This window comes from Oncorhynchus gorbuscha, linkage group LG22, assembly GCF_021184085.1.
Source record: "Oncorhynchus gorbuscha isolate QuinsamMale2020 ecotype Even-year linkage group LG22, OgorEven_v1.0, whole genome shotgun sequence".
Classification (NCBI taxonomy): Eukaryota; Metazoa; Chordata; class Actinopteri; order Salmoniformes; family Salmonidae; genus Oncorhynchus; species Oncorhynchus gorbuscha.
In genome coordinates, this window is record NC_060194.1 from 28,566,365 (window position 1) to 28,580,643 (window position 14,279).

Consider the following 14,279-nt stretch of genomic DNA (forward strand, 5'->3'; position numbering starts at 1 on the left):
CTTTGAAGCAGTTGGAAAGTTACCATATAAAGTTGTCTATGACTCCACAAAAAGGTTGTTACCATAGTAATGCCAGGCTTGTAGTTTCAGAGAAAGTAATACAAATATTTTAACTTGTATACTGATAAAAATCTACGGTATAGACATCGTACATGATGTGATACATGTGATTTAGTATATTTGTTTGACTACTAATCTCATGAAGTTAAATTAAGAAGATATTTTATAACACATTTTCTAGAATATCCAGCAAGTGCATGGCACCATGCCATGATGGATCCCTGATAACAAACTATTCACAGTCTTTGCACAGAAAAAGAAAATCAAGCATTACAAACATTTCATGAACCTTTATTTTAAAAAGCATCTTAAAAATAATCAAATCATTCATTCAGTATCACAATTCACACTGTCAAAAATACAATAATCTTATTCACACTTACATTCAAATATATAAAAATATAAATGCAACATATTTTTTTAGAAAAACTACATAATTGCCAAGGCGAAGTGAGTCACTTGATAAAAGTATTGCTATCTTGAGCAAAACAGTTGCTGTGTCATGATTGTGCAGGAATTGTAATACTTTCACCCTAAAAATACATCTTTGCACTTGTTCACTAAGTTATGATGGCTTCTAATATTTCATTGGCTGTGCACTGCTCTGTCTCTATCGTTTGTTTCCATAAACCATGTCCACTTGGAATAACTATGTGGTTTCTTAAGAAAATAAAAAGAATATGACATAAGCAGAAACATATCCTCTAAGAGAGATTGGTCAGAAAATCCAAATCTTTGAGAAGGCACATTATTTCATATCTCTCCACTTCCCAAATGCATGGGCGCAACTTTCCCTGGGGACGGGGGGACATGCATTTTTACCCTCCCCCCCCAGTTTTGTGATCCATGTATGTGATACAAAACGAGGCAACAGTGTGCTTATGGACCATGCAGATGCCTCCAAGCGGTCGGGTAGGCTGTTTGGAGTGTTTATCCGACTGGATAAAAAATATAGATAATTATGCCCCCCCCCACTTCTAAAAACAAAGTTGCGCCCTGCCCAAAAGTACATGAAATGTACAGACAGACTGGCACATGGTATAACTAACATACTGTATAGTTCAACACTGATTGCAATAGGAGAAAAAAAACCTGCTTAAAATGAAAAGCACATGACAGAGAGTATTTGATTTTACACTGAAATTAAATGGATTGTCATTCAGGCAGTCAGTCAAAGAAAGTCTTGCATATTTGGTAACAAAGCCTCAGTATGTAATATCCCCTGAACAGTTATTGAGGACTGAAAAGTACCAGAGGTCTCTGGCGGTCTCCCATTCCAGCAGTCTCAATGTACTACACAACAACCAGATTCCTCATGCTTGTGCAGAAGAGACATTCTGGAGAAGGTTTTGGAACAGTTCTTGCATTGGTATTTTTTCACATCCGAATGGGTTTGTAGGTGAGCCCTGAGGTTGGACCTGTCCGCAAAAGCCCTACTGCAATGGGGGCAGGAGAAGGGCTTCTCTCCTGTCAGAGGGGAAAGGAGAAGAAATGTGTCAGTATTCACAGGCAGATAAGATATACAAAACAAACACAACTATCCACTCCACTAAACTGACATAGGCCTAATACTGTATGAACTATTTGCTCCATAATCAACTGTAATAACTTAACTAGAGCATGGACTTATACAGTTACGCTTATAGTGCACTGTAAAAGTTAGGAATCACTAGAGGAAAGCCAAATTCCTTCTTCCCTGACTTTATGTCAAGCATGAGATTTGGCTTGACATAGGAGTAGGAATCTTTTAGGCAACTGAGTGAAGAGTATGAACCAGAACATGGAACAACACAAGCATGTCCCAAGTCTTGTAAAGTGGTGTGAAAACCCCTTCTTTAACATGAGTTACCACTTATCACATAACTGTTTTGACAGGCACATAGGGAATTTCAGCATTGCAATACACTTTGCAATATGTATATGATAAATACACGTACAGTATGTTAAAACCCATTATCATAAATAATATATCCCATAAATTGCACAGTTATCCTAAATTGGAACAGCCCACCAAGCAGCTATCTTCAATATTTCCAAGTGTAGGCTACAGTACAGTATGGCACTCAATTTTAGTCACTCACCAGTGTGCGTTCTGATGTGTCCCTGAAGCAACCACGGTCTTGAGAAAGCTTTGCCACATAGTTTACAGACACAAGGCAAAGTGTGAGTTCTGATGTGCATTTTTAGCGCTCCAAGACTGATGTACTCCTTTTCGCAGTATTTACAACTGAATGATTTCCTCGTCTGAGCGTCACAGTGCAGTTGCTTATGCTTCAGCAGGCCAGAATAAGTAGAATACGACTTTTTACACAAACTACATTGGAATTTCTCTGCCTCCACTCTATGAGGGTCTGTTAGTTTGGTAAGCATCCGCTCGTCTTCATCGCTCCTGGGACTCTCAGAGCCGCTGTGGTCTTTGGATGAGGTGTCAGAGAGCGATGAGGGGTATCCAGAGATGGGAGACAGGTCACTTGAAAGCGGGGATAACGGCAAGCTGCTCGTAGTCCATACGGTGATAGGGTTGTAAACCACGGAGCTAAGGATCTCCGGTTGAGGGATGACTGGCAATGGAAGGCCCTTGTAGAGATACGGTGAAATAAATACTGAAAATGGAAATAAAGAAAGCATTCATTTAGGTGATTAAAAGTAATTTTACCTCACAGCAATAATAGGCCTATATATGTTAATTTATAATTTCCTTCAAAAAGAGCTGAATAACATCGCCTCACTGAATTGCACGGATTAGAAAGTTACAAAGTAACACCAACTTTGACATAGAGATACAATGAAACTACATATCAGGATAATAGCCTGACCGCAGTCAATTTGTAAACTTTGTAGCATGTCGGTGTAACCCATATATCGGTTTAGAAAAGGTTGTTGCTTACCTATAGGGCTTTCCAGCTCGCTATAATTTGGCTTCTTAGATGAGTTGAAATGTTTCTTGACAAGAAACGAGCGTGGCATCTTGGAAAAATAGATGGACTGAAAATGTGGTATAAAACTTTTTTCGTAAATATAACGGTCCCCTCAGGGCGCGACAAATCACTGCAGAGACGGAAATCCTTATTGCATAGTCCAGTGAAGTGTCATCGTGTAGTGCAGAGAGCGCTGTTGTAACAGTACAGCAGGCAGCAGTAAAGAGCTGTAAATACTCCCTATCAGGTGCATGGGAGGAGTTTCACAAAACGAATTTACATAGCAGGGGTCTTCAAACCAATTAAAAACATTTTTTTAGACGTACATTTGTAATGGGCGGAGTCAAGACCCACCCTCTTGCTAAACACTAAACAGGTGTTTTTGTGTGTGGAGTGGGGAGGTGTGTGGACTAGTGGTGGTGGTGGTGGTGTTTGGGCGTGTAACTAAGCACAGCTCTGATCTAAGAATGCATACCAGTGCAATCATCGGAATGTGCAGATTGTTGGTAATGAGCGTTGAGTGCTGCATAGCTCAGAAGGCATGGAAATGGATATACGGTGCAATGACATGGAGGACTCATTTCATTTAATAAGGGATAGAATTGTAAAAACATGTGCATGGTATTACATTATATTGATCCCAATGTGCTACAGCATACACACGTTTGATTTTATATTTATTTAGGCCTATAAAATATATGTTTCCCATTTCCCCAATACAATAATGACATGTAGCTAAATACAAGCATTAAAAGGTGAAAACAAACTCTGTTCACATTGTAATTGAATGTGATTGTCCTCAGGGAAGCGTCCTCTGACGTCGGTGTGTATGCAGGCAGAAAGTCATACATTTCCTTTCCAATAATCCAATAAAGTATTCTTCCTTAAAATGTCAATCTAACTTCAGTTGGTTTTCAAGGTCAATCTCAACAACATAATCACATTTACCTCTTCCGAGTCTGCTGAGACTGAGGAGGGGAAGGGAACGTATCACCCTACGCCCTCTTGTGTCCAGTTAACTCTTGGCAATGGCTTTATTTGGCACAAATAATAAAACAAAGGAGGAATATTAATAGTTAGCATTATTAAGATTGGCAAATTCATCCGGTTTGTTTTATCTTATTTTGGTGCTAACTTAAAGTGAATTGTGTACTAGTTATATTATCTTCAAAACCTAATTGGAGACAAATAATTTCACTTTGTTACTGGCTAAATTATATATTATACATAATTAGTTGGATAGCTCAATATTTGATCCATGTGGTCACCGACCTAATGTTCCAGCATGATGGATGAAGCTGTCTTGAACAACATTTGTCTGACAAAACACTGTAAATGGATGTGCGGCTCCATATGTTTATTTGTGTTTGTATTTTTGCATGTTCGAATGTTGGTGAGTGTTATGTTGTACTTTCTGATACATAGTTTTTTCTAAATAAAAAACGACAACAACGACAAAAACACAAAGTAAACTTGCCTACTTTTTACAATGTTTCACAAAGGGATTTTGGAAGCTTTATTTAGAAAACACAAGTCAAAACTGCAGGTTTCAACATATACATCAACATGGATACCCAATATACAGGTATTACTGTAACAGTATTGCTTCCGTCCCTCTCCTCGCCCCTAACTGGGCTTGAACCAGGGACCTTCTGCACACATCGACAACGGCCTCCCAAGAAGCATCAAAAGCTGCAGCCCTTGCAGAGCAAGGGGAACAACTACTTCAAGGCCTCAGAGCAAGTGACGTCACCGACTGAAACGCTATTAGTGCGCACCACGCTAACTAGCTAGCCATTTCACACCGGTTACACACAACCCCCTTTTGCCTACTTCTTTTCCACAGCAATGAGTGATCCGGGTCACGGCACCAATGTAACAGTATTGCTTCCGTCCCTCTCCTCACCCCTACCTGGGCTCGAACCAGGGACCCTCTGCACATATCAACAACTGCCTCCCTCGAAGCATCGTTACCCATCGCTCCACAAAAGCTGCGGCCCTTGCGGGGCAAGGTCTCAGAGCGAGTGATGTCACCGATTGAAACACTATTATCATGCACCCCATTAACTAGCTAGCCATTTCACACCGGTTACATTACTCACAGGTTGTACTGTAGGGGGATGTGATGCTTAAGCATATTGGTGTGCATCCTCTTCAATCTAATCAGGTCATGTTCAGGGCAGAAAAGTGATATTTTCTATAAATAAATATTATCAACAATCATTTTGAAAATCACCTGAAATGACAAGAACTAATTTGTGAAAAGAGGATCAAGCACTTACATGTGAGATGACATCATGACTAGGATGGCTTGCTATGTGGAGCATAAAATTAATAGCATTCACATTCACATAAGGGTCATTTTAACTCTCAGGTCTATGATCCTCAAATTGGTTCCACTTTATATCAAGTGTGTATAAAACTGATAATTAGAATGGCAATACACTTACAAAGCTGAATGCAATTACATGGTAACACAATACACTTACAAAGCTGAATGCAATTACATGGTAACACAATACACTTACAAAGCTGAATGCAATTACATGGTAACACAATACACTTACAAAGGTGAGTGCACGTTTTATGTAACAACACCTTTATTTAATTAGGCAAGTCAGTTAAGAACAAATTCTTATTTTCAATGACGGCCTAGGAACAGTGGGTTAACTGCCTGTTCAGTGTGTTGGGGCAGTGTGTTGTGCAGAACAAAACAGAGACACTATTGCAATCATCTAGGCCTAGATATTGGACTGTAATCTATATGGCTACAGCCTAGATAGCTCTGATTGCATGACACCTGCAACTGGAACACCTGCACAGTTGCTTACGCAATAAGGGCTGCAGGGTAGAGGATCTGAGGCACTGAAAACAGCTGTCAATGTACTGAGGAGCTCCAAGTGAGTTTCCTGATCTGCTGTGAGATACACACTGAATCCTGAATAGCCTACCTTCTCCGAGTAGCAGAGAAGGTAGGCATACTGAGAGGGAGACCATATCTAGCCCTGATAACGGGTTAGGAATACATGTTCTTGATATGTATTCCAAGCTAATATATTGCACAATAGACTACTTTAAAAATCACAGTTTTGAAGAAAAATATGTTGGAACTGGTTCATTTGAATCTGCTTTTGCATCAATTCGCCTTCACTGCAGGCTGATAGCAGCCCAGGGTCCCATTCAACAAAACCATACCGCAGTGCTCGCCGATAATTTCCTTTAAAAGCGCTCCTTGCACCGGAGACCTTTAGGTTGGATGTATCTTAGGCTATGTACATAGTAGGTGCTCTTATTCAACAGTGAAAGTAATTTCACATCGGGAGAGATGTAAGAGCTCCGCGAGTATCCTAAACGAATAACTGAGGCGATTGACGTGAGTTGAAACAAATCGCATGTGATTTTCAGCCAGTCATTTTGGCACCAGAGCGCACAGTAAGGAAACATGTGAAACAGTATTCCATGCCATGCTGGAAATTACTGTCGACGAAAAGGATGCCGTGTCTTGTTTCTGCATGACTTATATGGAAAAATACACGTTTTTCGTGTAAGTGTGGGATGTTTAACGGTTTTTGCACATTGCCTCAGTGTATTGGATATCGTGGGCGACGGTGCCAGGAAACGTGATTTTGCAGAGATTCTTTTGAATCTGTAGCCATCACTGAATAAATAAACACATTTCAGGACAGATTGATGTGAGGAGCAGACTGGAACCAATATTACATCACACCTGTTACCAGAAAATCAGGTAAGCTGGACATTCTAGTCAACCACTAATTTGTATGTTGTATAATAGCCTACAATGCAATTTACATGTAAGATAAAGATGGTTATTCACAGTAGTGTGGTATCGTGTAGCCTATGATACCTCGAAAAACGATCACTTTTATTCATACGCCATTTGTAGCCTATCGCTACTATATAGGTTAATTTCAGTATAATAGTCTCATGATCCATCATCTAATATCTAATAAGTAGACTAACAATATATCATCATTGGCTCTCACATTGCGTAATGCACAATGGGGAACAGTTCATTCAGATTATGATAAAGGGCCTATTAAGTGTAAAATATGCAATTACTTCAGGTTTCAGCATGCAGTAGCCCTTCATACTGCCTCCGAGGCTCCGACGTGTCCAAATGTATAGGCAGTTCCCCCAGCTAAGTGCGGTGTCAGTCCTCTTTCTGTCCACAATGATGTAAAGCAAGGTTGAAGTACAGAGGCTATACACTGCCCATATCGACATTGTCAGTTTTAAACAGACTGGTAGATGAGGGAATGCTGCTCTTGCAGTGACATTATTGTTGGTATTAATACCATTCCAATGTTCTACATGGTTATAGCCTGCTGGTTGTTAGTCTTCTGCACCTAATAATGTGGAATGCATGCAATCAAACCAGCCGGGCATAATATGACCAGTCCCATGGCAACCCAACTATCGTCTGCATTCTGGTTTTAATACTTTTTAGGACGTTATCTATATTTACTTGAATAGCCCTTTGGAATATATCTGATCCGTTATAGAATAGATATATACAATTTCCACCCTTCTTACAGTAGTAACGTTTGATAAAGACAGGGCAAGTCAACTTAATAACTTGAGGGGTCAGATACAGTGGGTATCAGAAGTATTCACACCCCTCAGATTGCTTTCACATTTTGTTGTTTCAAAGTGGGATGGAAATATAATTAATTGTGATTTTTTTTGGTCATTTATCTACACAAAACAACTCCATAATGTCAAAGTGAAATGAACATTCTACAAATATTTACAAATGAATAACAATTAAATAACTGTAATATAGTTGTTGCAAGCCTAAATTAGTTCAGGAGTCAAATTTGGCTTAACAAATCACAAAAATTACATGGACTCAATTTGTGTGAAATAATAGGGGTTGACATGATTTTTAAAATGACTACCCCCTCCTCTGCCCCCATACATAATACAACATTTGTAAGTCCCTCAGTCAAGTGTTAAATTTCAAGCACAGATTAAACCACAAAGACCTGGGAGCTTTTCAAAAGCCTTATAAAGAAAGGCAGTGATTGGTAGATAGGTAACAATAACAAATCAGACACTGACTATCTCTTTAAGCATGGTCAAGTTCATAATTATACTGTGGATGATGTATTAAACCACCCAGACACATCAAATATACAGTTGTCCTTCTGAACTGAGCTGCAGGACAGGAAGGAAACTGCCCAGGGATGTATGTCACCATTGATTTTAAAACAGCTACAGAGTTCATTGGCTGTGATGGGAGAAAACTGAGGATGGATCAACATCCACAATAATGACCTAAATGACAAAGTGAAAAGAAGAAAAAACAAATATACAGAATACAAATATTCCAAAACATGCATCCTGTAGGTACTAAAGTACTACTGCAAAAAAACAGGAAATGAACAACATTTTTGGCCTAAATGCAGAGCCTTATGTTTGTGGCAAATCCAACAGAACACATCTCTGAGTAACTACCTCCTTCATTTCAAGAATAGTGGTGCCTGCATCATGGTATTTGTATGCTTAACATCGGCAAAGACGGTGTAGTTTTTCCAGATAAAAATAAACGGAATGGCTCTAATCGCAGGCAAAATCCTAGAGGAAAAACTGTTTCAGTCTTTACAGCAGACACTGGGAGAGGAATTCACCTTTCAGCAGGACAATAACCTACAACACAAGTCAAATCTACTCTGAAGTTGCTTACCTAGAAGACAATGAAAGTTCCTGAGTGGCCAAGTTGCAGTTTTGACTTAAATCTGCTTGACAATCTATGGCAAGACTTGAAAATTGCTGTCTAGCCATGATTCCCAACACCTGGACAGAGTTTGAAGTTTTTTGAATACAATAATGGGCAAATAATCCAGGTGTGAAAAGCGCGCGGGGGGGGGGGGGGATACTTGTCTTAATAAAGGTATATTAGTGGTGTCTTTCATGAATCTTTATAAAAAAATGAAAATGTTTGAGTGTATTGTGTAGATCATTGACAAAAAATGACAATTTAATCAGATTTAATCCCACTTTGTAACATAATTAAATGTGAAGAAATCCAAGGGGATGAATACTTATGATACCCACTGTATCTTGTTACTATCCATTGGCTTTGAAGTGGATGTTAAGGCTCTAGGTTTGATCGTCACTCTCTCATAAGTAGTATTCAAGGTAAGCCGCTTGCTGAGCTCAATGAGCCTAACAACTACACCTGTTAGGGCTGTATCAAGGCTTTTTCATCAATATTCTGTCATTGTTACACATTCTTGTGAAAGGAGTATTGAGCAGTGCAGGTCAATGGTCAAAGGTAGCAATCTAGTTGATGTATTGAGTCAGATCCCAGTTTCTATTCAATGAAAAGGTGTTGACATATCATTGACATGTTTATGTTCCGACTATACCCTCTCTACCCCATACAGCAAATACCATAAATCAAAGATCTGTAGGTCAAGTTAAGAATGTCTTTGTCAAGAAAACCGGGCTTGAGGGAAATTGGCCAATAAGGTCCTGTGACAAGATGTCAACCAGCCTACATTATGACTAGCTCTCTCCAACCTACAGTGCCACATTGTATACCATGAAGTTGGAAAGAGTATGATAGATTAACACATGCACATAACATAAAGAAGGGTTCCCCAACTGGTGGTACGCGGGTGATTTTATGTGGCCGCCCATTGTTGGACATAAAAGACTGTAAAACACCAGCAAATATAGCTCCAAGTGATTTTACTTTTGGAAATCTGTTCCAAAGTTTTCCCACATTTAATAGAGAGAAAAACAGTATGTGATTGTATATCTGTTTTTGTCAAATATTATATCTGTTTGGGATTCTTGCAGTCAATTTGCAGTCTACAATTGATTTGTAATTATGTTACCAAAGAGAGTACAGTTTGAAGATAGGCAGAAACTGCTTCTCCAGTAGAAATCCTTGAAAATGCTTGTAGGCGATGTCATGGTGACATTGGCTAGCTAAGCTAATGCACAAAAACATGGAATCGCGCTGAATTGCGCATCTGCCATCAAATCAAAAGCACTCCTTTGATATAAAGTAGTTTTTGACAGAAATTTAAGTTTGTCACTTTCGAGGTTGGAGTAAAAACATGTTCAGTTAGACATTGGCTTGAATCTGCGTAGGTTGTCCTTTTAGAAATCGAGAAAATGAACAACCAAGGAGGAATTTTTCACTTCTCTCATTGACTTCTCAAACCCCAAACCCTGACCTGGTACACTGAGTCTGCTTCACAAGTGTTCACGGAAGTCTTGCGATGTTGCGCCTCTGGGTTTATTAACTGTGCTCTTACCATTATTAGGCTTACTACAACTATTATTTGATTAGCCAACTATTGGCACTACTACCACCCTTATCATCTCTTTAACATTTGATTCACACATGTTGGTTTACGATATTAACTTGGCCTTTTGGGTGCATCAATGTTGCCTTTGAAAGTTATAAGTAAAACGTTAAAACTGCTAAATGTTCTCTCAGCCTCATGGCAAAATGTGAACAATAGCATGCGATGAGCAATAAAGCAGCACATTTTTCTCTCTGACCCATGGCAAAAAAGTGTAGAATTGCAGGAAATTAGCTTTTAAACTGCAATATTTTATCTTAGCGTCATGACAACATGTGTAGAATAGCATTATAAAACTGCTAAATGTTTAACAAATGTGTTGAATTGCAGAAAGGTAGCTATTTTCACAAAAGGAAATCTGCCCCACCCCCAAAAAATACATGTAAAAAAAGATTGTTGCCCCAGGTTCCCAAATGCGGTAGTCGGTCCCTGAATGAAAGCCAATTCCACTGTGAAAAGACAAATTAGAAGCACTGATCCTGATGTTGTCCTTTAGCCATGGCTGCTGCCTCTGAAGGGAAAATGTAGAGGGTAAAGAGATGTCAAGGAGAGGCTGTAAGTCTCTCTGGAAGAGAGCATCTGCTAAATAACTCAAATGTAAATATAAAATGTAAGGTGAGGTTGTGGTCATCTTCATCACAATTTACTGCAGTTCCAGAGCTGAGCAGGGGAAAGAGGAAGACTATCACACCTCATATTTCTCTGGGGGCCCGATTCGGTCGACCATCCATCCGTATGAATTGTCCCAGATGTTGACTGGATTTTACTGAGAACGAAGGCTACAGTTGAAGTCGGAAGTTTACATACACCTTAGCCAAATACATTTAAACTCAGTTTTTCACAATTCCTGACATTTAATCCTATTAAAAAGTCCCTGACTTAGGTCAGTTAGGATCACCACTTTATTTTTTATCATGTGAAATGTCAGAATAATAGTAGAGAGAATGATTGATTTCAGCTTTTATTTATTTAATCACATTCCCAGTGGCTCAAAAGTTTACATACACTCAATTAGTATTTGGTAGCATTGCCTTTAAATTGTTGAACTTGGGTCAAACGTTTCGGGTAGCCTTCCACAAGCTTCCCACAATAAGTTGGGGGAATTTTGGCCCATTCCTCCTGATAGAGCTGGTGTAACTGAGTTAGGTCTGTTGGCCTCCTTTCTCACACACACTTTTTCAGTTCTGCCCACAAATTCTCTCTATGATTTAGGTCAGGGCTTTGTGATAACCACTCCAATACCTTCTTTTTGTTGTCCTTTTACCAATACCTTCTTTTTGTTGTCCAATACCTTCTTTTTGTTGTCCAATACCTTCTTTTTGTTGCCATTTTGCTACAACATTGGAAGTATGCTTGGGGTCATTGTCCATTTAGAAGACCCATTTGCGACCAAGCTTTAACTCCCTGACTGATGTCTTGAGATGTTGCTTCAATATATCCAAATAATTTCCTACCTCATGATGCCATCTATTTTGTGAAGTGCACCAGTCCCTCCTGTAGCAAAGCACCCCAACACCATGATGCTTCCACCCCTGTACTTCACAATTGGGATGGTGTTCTTCGGCTTGCAAGCCTCCCCTTTTTTCCTCCAAACATAACGATGTTCATTATGGCCAAACAATTCTTTGTCCCCATGTGCAGTTGCAAACCGTAGTCTGTTTTTTTATGGCGGTTTTGGAGCAGTGGCTTCTTCCTTGCTGAGCGGCATTTCAAGTTATGTCGATATGTGGCTCTTTTTACTTTGGATATAGATACTTTTGTACCTGTTTCCTCCAGCATCTTCACAAGGTCCTTTGCTGTTGTTCTGGGATTGATTTGCACTTTTTGCATCAAAGTACGTTCATCTCCAGGAGACAGAACTCGTCTCCTTCCTGAACGGTAGGATGGATGTGTGATCTCATGGTGTTTATACGTGCTTACTATTGTTTGTACAAATGAACGTGGTACCTTCAGGCATTTGGAAATTGCTCCCAAGGATGAACCAGACTTGTGGAGGTCTACAATTTGTTTTTCTGAGGTCTTGGCTGATTTCTTTTGATTTTCCCATGATGTCAAGCACAGAGGCACTGAGTTTGAAGGTAGGCCTTGAAATACATCCACAGGTACACCTCCAATTGACTCAAATGATGTCAAGTAGCCTATCAGAAGCTTCTAAAGCCATGACATCATTTTCTGGAATTTTTCAAGCTTTTTAAAGGCACAGTCAACTTAGTGTATGTAAACTTCTGACCCACTGGAATTGTGGCACAGTGAATTATCAGTGAAATAATCTGTCTGTAAACAATTGTTGGAAAAATGTATTGTGTCAAAGTTACAAATTACTTGCACAAAGTAGATGTCCTAACCAACTTCCCAAAGCTATAGTTTGTTAACAAGAAATGTGTGGAGTGGTTGAAAAATGAGTCTTAATGACTCCAACCTACGCGTATGTAAACTTTCAACTTCAACTGTATAAGGATTTGTGTGATGAATAAACAATAGCACAAACAGATTTGACTGTAGATGCTTCAGTCAGTCTGTCAGTCAGTGTACCTCAGAGTGTTATGTCTCTCTGTTTGCTACAGAGTCGCTGTTGTACAAACATAAAATTGTTTGTCCTCTAGCCCAGGCAGCGCAGAGCGATGAGTAAATGAGTCAATCCTCACGAACTCAAATAGCTCAAAACACGCAACACTAATAGTGCTATTTTTGTTTCTTAATTACTTTTGTTCTGTATTGCAACTCAAAAATAGAGATAGATTTCAGCTAATGTTAGCCCAGTGGTGTTATTCATTGTGTAATATCAATGTGGGAATGAGTTAAAATGCACATTGTTTAGTTAGAGCACGTACAGCACATTGACTCAAGTTATGATGTTATTTGCTTATTACAGATAAGTAGGTTGTGACTTTATAATTTCCCTTAAAGGGCAAGTACGTCAGTTATATATTAGACGCCAGGTAAATGCCATACAGTCTTGATGCATTGTTTGTTGATTGTACATTGCTTCATTTGTGATATATATTTTCAAATCATTCATGAAATTGCAAAATGTCTAGGAGTACTATTTGGGAACAACTCCACATAATTACACAATTCATCTGGGAGGTATAAATGTACAGAATTAGAGTTCTGTCAGATTTAGCTCAAACCAAAATGAGAAGTTTCTTATTTTCCCCTATGACGTACATTGAATGTAGGCTATTATAAGACCATTATTTCTGGTAATGTGCTATACATCCTTCAGACAGTATACCCCCATTTGACAAATTTGTCACTTGTCAAACAAATTGCCTTTCGTGCACAACCATGTCCCTTAGCATTTCAAGTCTTTTGCTGATTTAATAGAGGATACAGTCCTCTATTTCAGAAAATAATAGGTTACGTCATCTAACAGTGCAAAGTTGTTTCTATCAGGCCAATGCTCACTGCAATGCACTTAGGTTATTCATATTTCATGTTTGTGTATCCTCACAGCATGATACCCCCCCCCCATGTAGGACTGGTTTTTTACACTGCTAATGGCTGCTACTTGAATTTCATGTTGTACTTCATGTTATTCTCATTTTTAAAATGAATTAGGGGGAATTAACTATCTATTATAAGAGGCACTGTAATGTGCATGAATACCTATGAGTTAAATGAATGCGTTAATGTTAATTGAGACAACAATGTCCGATTATTTGCTTCACTTCACTCAAGCCATTGGCTTATATGTTAGTACATTTACATTACATTTAAGTCATTTAGCAGACGCTCTTATCCAGAGCGACTTACAAATTGGTGCATTCACCTTATGACATCCAGTGGAACAGCCACTTTACAATAGTGCATCTACATATTTTAAGGGGGGTGAGAAGGATTACTTTATCCTATCCTAGGTATTCCTTAAAGAGGTGGGGTTTCAGGTGTCTCCGGAAGGTGGTGATTGACTCCGCTGTCCTGGCGTCGTGAGGGAGTTTGTTCCACCATTGGGGAG

General features: G+C 39.1%; 2 protein-coding genes across 3 annotated transcripts in view; one reads left to right on the plus strand and one right to left on the minus strand.

Moving 5' to 3' along the window:
- Positions 1 to 335: 335 nt before the first annotated feature.
- LOC124009775 (zinc finger protein SNAI2-like) lies at positions 336 to 3,193 on the minus strand. Its single transcript, XM_046321929.1, has 3 exons — positions 2,949 to 3,193; positions 2,142 to 2,663; positions 336 to 1,527 (listed from the first exon to the last, which is right to left on the minus strand). Exons 1-3 carry the CDS (start codon positions 3,025 to 3,027, stop codon positions 1,346 to 1,348), a joined length of 783 nt encoding a protein of 260 aa, XP_046177885.1. The 5' UTR covers positions 3,028 to 3,193; the 3' UTR covers positions 336 to 1,345.
- A 2,785-nt stretch (positions 3,194 to 5,978) lies between these two features.
- LOC124009148 (gamma-1-syntrophin-like) overlaps positions 5,979 to 14,279 on the plus strand; it is a 45,361-nt gene continuing 37,060 nt past the window's right edge. For both annotated transcript variants that reach the window (XM_046320665.1, XM_046320666.1), the window contains exon 1: positions 5,979 to 6,723. The gene's annotated coding sequence lies outside the window, so the exon portion shown is untranslated. The remainder of the gene's footprint in view (positions 6,724 to 14,279) is intronic.

What these genes read in the sequence shown, in the direction of transcription:
- LOC124009775 (XM_046321929.1), bottom strand. Translation starts at nt 3,027, where the DNA reads ATGCCACGCTCGTTTCTTGTCAAGAAACATTTCAACTCATCTAAGAAG. An exon ending in CGAGCTGGAAAGCCCTATAG is followed by an intron (nt 2,664 to 2,948) that starts GTAAGCAACAAC and finishes TTCCATTTTCAG; the next exon opens with TATTTATTTCACCGTATCTC. An exon ending in ACACATCAGAACGCACACTG is followed by an intron (nt 1,528 to 2,141) that starts GTGAGTGACTAA and finishes CCCCTCTGACAG; the next exon opens with GAGAGAAGCCCTTCTCCTGC.